Consider the following 9,858-nt stretch of genomic DNA (forward strand, 5'->3'; position numbering starts at 1 on the left):
GAAATTAATATATAAAATACTATGTATAAATAATCTTGGGCTTGGATTTGTTTTATCAGCTTAGAAATTAGATGCTATTTTAGCCGATTTATTAATGTGAAATGACAAAACGAGGACTAAATTTATAGGCAATTTGTCAACAAAAAAATTATTGTACACAGAATGCTAATAATACTCTGTTCATGTTTATTTGTCTAGTTTAATTATTTTAAAACAGCCAACAAAAATACTGTAATAATTTAAAAATATGCTCATCTGATCAGTGGTTTAGCAAGAAAATAGCAAGACAAAGCAAGTTTAAAGACATATGGCTTCATCAGCACTTTCTATGGTCAGAAAGTGAAAGGATTTGCTTTTGTTGACAAAAAGTCATGAATTCATACAGAAGCAACAGAAACGACACCATCAGACCCATTTCTTTAGCTACACAACACTCACACTCAGATTCATAAACTCATATGACTATTATTAAAGTACAGTAGCAGCTCGTTTATAAGGTCCGTCAGTGGAGTTTGTCACAGTGAGTTTGGCGTGATCGATTAAACGCATTAAATACATTCCTTCAAAAACTGAATATCCATACTGCAAAAATCCCCATCAAACTCTGATCTGAGATCATGATTTAGTCTAGAAATTTTCCACCTGTTTGCAAAAAAGCCTGTTTTCACATCCCATTTTCTGCAGTTTTCACTATCAAGCAATATCAACTTTGACTTCAGTTTACACCAGGTTTTGAAAATCTTGAGCAAGTAACAGTTTTGGCTTTTAGTGCGAGACTAAACAGACACAGATCGAGTGAAATGAGCATCAATCGAGTCACAAACGCAGCAGCATCTCGCTCAGTTACTCTTGTAGCCGCCTTACAAAAATGAGGCACAACTCAAACATCAAGCATTAGTGCTTCACAGAAGAGAACTCCTCCAGACATCGGTCACTCCTGCAGGCCGTGTCTTCAGACGCCCTGAGAATAATCACCAGAAACCACACAGACTCCGTTTCCCAGAGTTCTCTGTGCTTCAGGAAGCTTCATTCGGCTGCGGTTCAGTCTCTCGAAGATTGGCTTTTGACCTGTTAGAGTAAAAACACTTTAGAATCTAAACAAAACAATATAAATGTAAAGTCATACTGTAATATAAATATTAATAAATATCTCAATGTTATAAATGTAATGATGTTAATATTACTAGACAATTTGGAAAGAAACAACAGGTCAAATCATGCAATATATATGTAACGTTAACTAATATATATATATATATATATATAATTATCCTATATGTATATACTATGCATTTAGAGACAGCCCATGTTTATTATTCAATATACTCATTCATATAATAAACAGACACACAAATATTACATTTTTAATTAGCAATCACTCATCTTTTTCAAATAACAGAAATATACATGGAAGAATATAGAAATATATAATATGAATATATATATATATATATATATATATGTATGTGCATATTATATGAATGAGTATAAAATAAAATAAATTACTACTATATTGAATAATAAACATGGGCTGTCTCTAAATGCATAGTATACACATATAGAATAATTATATATATATAAAATCTGTAAAAAATTACAGATAAAATCTGTAATATTAGGTCATTCCAAAACAATGTAAAATAATTTAATATTTTCTATTTAAATATGAATAAATTGTCAAGCATGCCCCGTCAAAGATGTCCCGAGTTCAAATCGTGAACCCCCCCCCCCCCCCCCCCCCATCTCTCTCCTACTTTGTTTCTGAGAAGACTAATTGCAAATTAAAATTAAAACATTTATGATCACAAATATGTAGAATATATATTAAAAAAATAATTAAAAGTGTTGTGTTAATAGAAAGGAAGGATTTTTGTATGTTTGTGTCACTGCTCAAATTATCGATGCAGGTGTGTGCTGTACCTGTTGTGAGTCATGTGACTCTTGACGAGGTGTCCGGCGGCGAGAGCGGCCATCAGAGAGAGCTCTCCGGCCAGAACCGTAGCACAGACGATCCGCGCCAGCGTCCGCGAGTTCTCCCCAGGACACTGATCGCTGGAGCCGTGAACTCCCAACATCTGACCAACACACAGAGCAGGGTGTTTAGCTCATTCACTGCCTTACTGACGCTCATATTGTTCGAGTGTGTGTGTGTGTGTGTGTTACCTGCAAACATGCGTGTTGTGCAGGGAGCCCGGTTCCTCCTCCCACAGTTCCCAGCTCTAATGAGGGCATGGTGCAGGACACATATAGATCCTCTCCATCCGTCCCGACACACTCCATCAGAGTGATGCAGTTACTGCTGCCCACCGTCTGCGCCGGATCCTACACACACATATAAACAACAATAGAAAAATTATATAGCAATTATATAATTACTTGCATTATTATAAATTACAATATTCACAATGCATAACATGATAAATTGCAGACAATATGATCAGGAATATGTGTATTAATAAAGCAAATGTCATATTAGCAGCTGTAGGTCTCACGCACCTGTCCGCAGGCGATGTAAATGGCCGTTACGATGTTTGCCGCATGAGCGTTGAACCCCCCGATGCTTCCGGCCATCGCTGAACCCACCAGATTCTTACTGATGTTCAGCTCCACCAGAGCCGCTGTGCTGCTCTTCAACAGCTGCAAACACAGCCAATTGATGCTAAAGTTTGGATTTCCATTTGCATCTCGTGCATTGAATGGATTCAGAAGGATACATTTGTACACTTTAAAGTAAAACATCCTGCAATTTTTGGGTTTCTGTCTCCCCCTAGAGGAACAGTAGCTATCTTTCTCTTAGCAAACTGACCTCTTTGACGACTCGTGCTGGTATGACTGCTTCACACACGGTGGACTTTCCTCTGCCGTTGATCCAGTTGATAGCGGCTGCTTTTTTATCGGTGCAGTAGTTCCCGCTGACGGCTAGCAGACGCATGTCAGGATAACGCTCCTGAAGTCTGCTCAGAGCCTGTTCTGTTCCCTACAGACACACACAACTGTAAACCTTCATGTCACACAGATGTCTCAGATTGTTGGTCACTGTATTTTAGATAAACCTATTCATGAAACATTATCAAAAAATATATATATTATACAAAATATATGTAATAATTATACAATAAAACAAATAATTTTTGTGAATATTTGTGAAAATTTTAGTAATTTATGAAAAAAGACAAAAGGTCATTTTAAATAAAGAAATATATTATAAAATTTAAATATATATATTTTACTATAAATGTAATATCAATTTAATAATAAATATATTATTATCTAACATAATATTATACTTTACTGTAATGTTTTCATAGAAATATTTTGATACATACATATCCATACACACACACACACACACACGCACATACATATATATATATAATATGTTTCTGACTGATAGCTAAATAAATAAAAAAATGTCTGGTCACCAATATATCATTTATCAGACTGAACTTCTTAAAATTCAAGTATAGTAGAATATTAAATGTAATACAAACCATTGTGAATTTTAATATAATAGTTCATTTCAAATAAAGCAGGAACATCTATTAAAGTCAGTGCTGGAGTAAAGGTCAGCTGCTCTGTGACTCATAAATCTGCTGTAATACGAGAGACGCTCGAGCTCTGGTTCATCACACACACCTTTGACAGCATGTTCATGCCCATGGCGTCTCCGGTCTGAGACTGCAAGCGGATGTACAGGTTTCTCCCGGCCAAACTGACCTGCAGCCGGTCCAGACGAGCAAACCTGAGAAGCACACAGAGCTATTTCAGAGCTGAAGTTATCCTGAGCACTGGAAACTATCCCACAGCAGTGCTATATAGGGTTCATTCTGTATGTGACCTTTGCCCTCTGACCTGCTGGTGTGATCGAAGGCCTGTTTGATGGCACTGAACCCCTCTGGACTCTCCAGCCAGCCCTTGACCTCCGCCGCCCGACACGCAGATGGCATCTGAACCACCGGCCCTCGAGTCATTCCATCCGCCAGAACACGACTGTTCACGCCACCCGACAACTACAGACACCAGAGAAACAGCGCTTAGTGACGAGACACTTAACATCAGAGAGAAAGAAACCCAATCAATGATTGTGCTAAATAAAATAAAAACAATGGATATGTCAACAAAAGAACACAGGAAAACAACAAAGAAATCATTTTAAAAATAAGCAGATAGACAACGAAAAAAAATCAACGAATTGAAAAAACAAACGAGTAAACATTAAAAACAAAAATGAAGAAACTAAAATGAATAAACAACAGAAATCAAAGAACACAAAGTACAAAATTAGACAGAAGGAACAGAAGATCAAACTAACAAAAAGAAAAAAATAGAAAAACTTGATTTGCAACAAAATTAATAAGTCAACAAAGGGAAAAAATAATCAATAAATGAACAAATGAAAGAAGAAACTGAAATTAAAGTGAAAGAACAAATATAAAACAAATGAACATAAATATAAAAAAGAATGATCACACGAACAAATAAACAGAAAAAAAACAAGTGAACAAAAAAACGGAAATAGTGAACAAAAATCAAACAAAAAGTAAAAGAATGAACAAAAAAAATTAAACAGAACAAATGTGCAAAAGAAAATTAAAAATTAAAAAGATCAACAAAAGAAAGGATAAACACCTAAATGCAAAATATCAAAGAAACAGCAAAGAAACAAATGGAAGAACAAACAAATGAATATACAGCAGAAACTAAAAGAAAGAACAGAAATATTAGAATACTAGTAGAATGTCGTTATTATTTATTTTGTTTTTTCTTGTTATATATTTATTTTATTAACTTTTTTAATGTAAAATAACCACATGACTCACTGTGACGGCTCTGCATCCTCGGTTAGTGCTGGCCACTAAACAGCCTTCTGTTGTTGCCATGGGGACATGGAATTCTTTCCCGTCCAATAGGAGTGGTCCGGCCACGCCCACTGGCACAGGTACATAGCCAATCACATTCTCACAGTTAGTGCCAATCACCTGGGGAAATGAGAAAATGTCATTTAAACATCTATTTAGCTGTGACGTAATCACACATGACCCTGGATCTCCAGAGCAGCACCTTCGAGTAGTCATAGTGTCTGTAGGGCAGGTTCTCCAGCGCAGATGTTTCCGGGAGTTTGGCGGACAGCATTTCTCTGCGTATGGCCACGCCTCTCTCTGGACTCTCCATCACTGCTTCCAGACGGTATCCCAGAATGCCCCTGCACTCCACTAATGCCATCACCTCAGCATTAGTCAGGCAACGAGCTCCTCTCTGATAGAAGAGAGAGATCACGTAAGGCACATGAAGTTTGCTTAATTACTGATTGATAACTTAAGGGTCTTTAAGAATCACAGGACAAAAAAGAAACAAAATAAAAAATAAAAAAAAGAATCATCTAAAGAAAATGGAAGAAAAGAAACAAATGGAAGAACAGATAAATTAACAAACATCAGAAACAAAAAAACAAATAAACACGAGAAAGAAAACAACAAGTGAACAAAAACAGATAAAAGTAAAAGAAAATACCAAAAAAAAAGAAAAAATTATTAAAAGCACGAAAAGATGAAAAAACTTAAATGTAAGGAATCAAAAAACAAACATTGAAAGAAAAAAATTAATTGAAAAAAAAATACATTAATAAACATGAAACAAAACAATAAATAAATCATAAAATGAACAAGTGGAGAATAGAAAGAGCTAACATAAAAGCACATGACGTTTTAAGATCAGTTAACATGCATGTGACAGTGACTGAATTACTTTGGGGTCTTTAAGAATCATCAGACATTCGTCCACAGGGCGGCGCGGGTGAGACTGGAGCTCATCGTTTTTTTCCTCCTCACGGTTTCCATCTGACAGATCAGGCGGCTCTCGTTCAGTTTTATTTGTAGGGACCCCCATCAGGGCTTTGGGCGGGGCCGAATCCCTCTGACAGCGCTCCTCTCCTCCTCTCTTATTGGTCAGGGAGCAGTTGGGCGTGGCCACATGGGATTTAATTGACAGGGAGGATTCTGTTTCGGCCTGCTCAAAAAACACATACTTGGCCGCCAATAACAGAGCGAGAGAGAGCGTGATGACCTGCTCCAGATCCACACTGACAGAAAGAAAGAGATTATTACTAATGATTAAATAAATAGAGAGGTTTTCATTCTCAACAGTGTCATGTTTCTCAGCTCGCACCTGGACATGGTTCTGTCGGACTCCATGTTCGTTGCAGGCAGAACCAAGTCTGAACTGCTCATGTTGTGCGTCGGAGATTCAGTCACGAGTCGACTGCGAGCGTGAACCAGCGCCAGACCTAAAGACTGAAGTCAACAAAAACCAGAGCAGTCAAAAAGACATCAATAAGGCTGTATTTATTCAATTATAAATACAGTAAAAACTACCATATTGTGATTTGCCATTTAAAATAACTTTATGTGAATATCTGTTAAGATGTAATTGAAGTGATCAAATCTGTATTTCCAGCATCATTACTCCAGTCTTCAGTGTCACATGATCTTCAGAAATCATTCTAATATACTGATTTGCTGCATTTTCTGATTATCATTAATGTTGAAAACAGTTGTGCTGCTGAACATTTTTGTGGAAACAGTGATATTTATTTTTCAGGATTCTTTGATGAATAGAAAGTTCAAAAGAACAATTTATTTGAAACAGATTTTTTAAACATTATAAATGTCTTTGTCACTTTTGATTCATTTAATGTGTGAATGTGATGAAAAGTAGTATTAATAAAAAAAATGTACAGACCCCAAATGTTTGAACAGTAGTGTATTACATTATTGTAAGCCTGATGTTTCCTAACTCACCATGATCATTTTGACCTTCTGAGTGACGGGGTTTGGTTTGTTTCCCTCTTCTTCCTCCAGAACACGAGCGAAATGGCTGAGCTGCCAGATGGGCCGACCCTCACGACTCTCACGGGACAGCTGGACGAGACAGGGGGCAGTGACTGGGGTCAATGCTCACTCACATCTGGGTTTATATGCTATACAGAACATCTTACAAACACTACAAACAAACACACTAACCTCTAACACCAGCGACACACAGGCGGGGAAGAAGGTCATGAACACAAAGTAATTAGCCAGAACCGACATGCAGCCGAAACAGCACATGATCTCCAGCTGACGCACACCTGCAATCAGAAAATGAAAATCTGAAGCAAGATTAGGATCACATTTTTAAGGGTTCCAGTGACTTTTAACCAATGACTTTTCCAGTCATTATTAATTATTTTTATAGAGACTGAAAATATATTTTTTAAAAAGGTACATTATTATTTAAAAGACTATACAATTTTCCATGACTTTTCCCCACATGCAATCAGATCACTAAATCATACAAGTAGCCCAACTTTTTTATTTGTCAACTTCTTTGGAGAAAAAGAAAAAAAGAAAGTAATGCAAAAGAGACACAATGAGACATGCAGCTTTAACTTACCAGACATTGTTCCCACACCGATGACCAGACACTCCACCACCGCGTCCAGCGTGAATGTGGGTCCCAGGATGGCCATGCCTTTAGCGATATTCTCTCTGACCTCCTCCTGTGCATTTATGTTACATTTATATGAATTAGTTTAATAAATGTAATGATTTTACTTTTAGTAAACTATAATTACCCTGATTATAACACATAGTAACAAACAGCAATATCCACTTGGATACTTTTTTAATGTGCATTTTCTATAAAGTTCACTTCAGTGATGATGCCAACACACCAATAATTCACATAATCTATATTGAAACTACTTATTTAAATGGACCACTTGAACCGATTCACAGAAATTGACTAAAAATACAACATTTTTTATTCCAGAAAAAACCTATAACCCTCAGAAAGTAATTTGGGACTCGTCTACATGCTCAAATAAAATGAAAAATTAAAACATGAAAAACAAAATGCAATATTCATGCTGCTGTTTAATATTTAGTGCAGCAAAATCATATCTTTGTACCTGTGAGTTTGAGCTGAGAGCGAACTTGGCCAGTGTGCAGGCTTTAGACAGATCAATCAGCAACAGGAAGAATGGCAGAGCCTCGCTGCAGGAACACAACGAGACTGTTAGAGACAAACTGAGGGCATGAATATGAGAGACAGATGAGATTCATACTTCAGTCCTGTGAGCTCTTTGCCCAGAAACTGAACGACCACAGTGCTGAACACAAAGCTGGAGAAGACGGTGAACAGACCAGCGATACCTGGACAAAAAACACAATAAATACTTTTTATAATATGTATGGTTAAGATGAGAGGCAAAATTGTACATTTAAATTCAACGCAACATCGAAATTCATGATTCTTATCCTTAACTGTGAACAATTAATCAATGCATTGTTTATTCTAAAGAAAAATATGTTTGTATGTCTTAATAATATTTCATTAAGTAGTGTATTTTTCAACCATTTATCATATAGAAACTCATTTCACCATTTAATCAAGTTCTCAAATTTCAACTGTCTTAAACACTTTTTCCTCCTTAAATATGCTCTTTCACTCAGAAATATGTCAGATCACAAAAGTAAATAAGTTTCAGAGAAAGAAACTCACCCAGTATGTATTTGGAGCCGAGCTGACGGAGGTTTTTGAACTGGAAGTAGATGTAAATGATGGCTCCACATCTCGTAATGGTTAAAATGTTCATGTCGCTGCTTAGAATTTTCTAAAAATGTTCAACAAAAAAAAAGTGTTAACATTCGTTTTTATGTAAAAATGCTAAAATGTATAAAAATGTTACGTTTCGGTAAAGATCAGAATTCCCAACCATACAGTTCACAGCAAATATTGTAACCTGAGCTAGACTTCAGTAATAAAATGAGTTCAAACCAGAACCAAGCCATAACCTTGTGTGTAAATATATAAAGAGAGATCTACAAAACGTTTAATGATTTTATGATCTGAAATGTGATCCGTGTACCTCCTGTACTTTGGGACACTGATGGTTCCAGCCACAGATCTGGTCATTGGTAGCTAAAGCGTTCATGGACATCAGACACATCGTCACGGCAACCGTTCCCAAGATCACCTCCCATGGATGAGAGGCAACGAACAGGCCATGGAGCCTGAAGAGACACGACAGCATCATCACAGCTTCAGCAGGACACCTGTCAACAAAACACACAAACTCATCAAAACTCATCTCAGCTGCTCATCCACGTTTACTGACCAGCTTTAGATTAAAGTTGGATTAAATTTAGCAATTTTACTTTTTTATTTTACTTTCCCAATTCTCAAAAAAAAAAATCCTCAAAAATGTGATAATTTTAATCAAAACAGTCATAGACACTTTATAATATTATTCAGTAAATCAGTAATATACCATTTAAAAAAAAAAAACTAAAAAAAAAAAGTTCACATGCTTTTCTTTGCTCTTTACTCAAATTCTTATTTAAGTTAGTAATTATTTTGCACTCTTTATAAACAGTTCATGTCTCTTGAGAAGATTTTACTGGAATTACTCTTATGTCAACTTGACATAAACAAAGCACATCCATTGGTAGAGTAATGAAAGCTAACTATCATTAATTAAAAAAAAATCGACTGTGGAGATCAACATACCAACATTAACATATTACCTTTGTAACATTAAAGAAAACGAAAATCTATAAGTTAGTCAAAAAGAGATGAGCTGACAGCATGCTAAGCTAATTTAGCATAAGCTACAGGACACAGCTGTCATTGAGCCTCATATTCAACAACACCGACAAATGTCAAGCTAACTCATCATAGCGACTGAAGTAAGAGATCTAACAATGAAGTTAAATATTTAAGTGTTAACTTCGGTAATATTTTAAATTACCCTCATCTGCTCTCCTCCGATCAGTGACCGTGTGTGACTGACGTAATCCGCCCTTAACGCGCTCGCGC

The 9,858-nt window shown here is 36.2% G+C and overlaps 1 protein-coding gene across 1 annotated transcript; it reads right to left on the reverse strand.

Annotated features, from left to right (window-relative positions):
• Positions 1 to 54: 54 nt before the first annotated feature.
• LOC306862555 (3-hydroxy-3-methylglutaryl-coenzyme A reductase-like) lies at positions 55 to 9,849 on the reverse strand. Its single transcript, XM_079405429.1, has 19 exons — positions 9,791 to 9,849; positions 8,909 to 9,095; positions 8,542 to 8,653; positions 8,105 to 8,192; positions 7,949 to 8,033; positions 7,432 to 7,537; positions 7,020 to 7,126; positions 6,798 to 6,917; positions 6,166 to 6,290; positions 5,746 to 6,079; positions 5,062 to 5,256; positions 4,821 to 4,979; positions 3,853 to 4,010; positions 3,637 to 3,742; positions 2,807 to 2,977; positions 2,497 to 2,637; positions 2,164 to 2,322; positions 1,921 to 2,075; positions 55 to 1,068 (listed from the first exon to the last, which is right to left on the reverse strand). Exons 2-19 carry the CDS (start codon positions 9,074 to 9,076, stop codon positions 1,017 to 1,019), a joined length of 2,541 nt encoding a protein of 846 aa, XP_079261555.1. The 5' UTR covers positions 9,077 to 9,095; positions 9,791 to 9,849; the 3' UTR covers positions 55 to 1,016.
• Positions 9,850 to 9,858: the final 9 nt, after the last annotated feature.

Source organism: Barbus barbus (genome assembly GCF_936440315.1).
Source record: "Barbus barbus genome assembly, chromosome: 43".
Lineage (NCBI taxonomy): Eukaryota > Metazoa > Chordata > Actinopteri > Cypriniformes > Cyprinidae > Barbus > Barbus barbus.

Excerpts from the sequence above, each read along its gene's own strand:
- LOC306862555 (XM_079405429.1), bottom strand. The coding sequence starts at position 9,076 with ATGATGCTGTCGTGTCTCTTCAGGCTCCATGGCCTGTTCGTTGCCTCT. Across the intron at positions 3,743-3,852 it reads GCCTTCGATCACACCAGCAG|GTTTGCTCGTCTGGACCGGC; the intron begins GTCAGAGGGCAA and ends TGTGCTTCTCAG. Across the intron at positions 1,069-1,920 it reads AGTCACATGACTCACAACAG|GTCAAAAGCCAATCTTCGAG; the intron begins GTACAGCACACA and ends TTACTCTAACAG.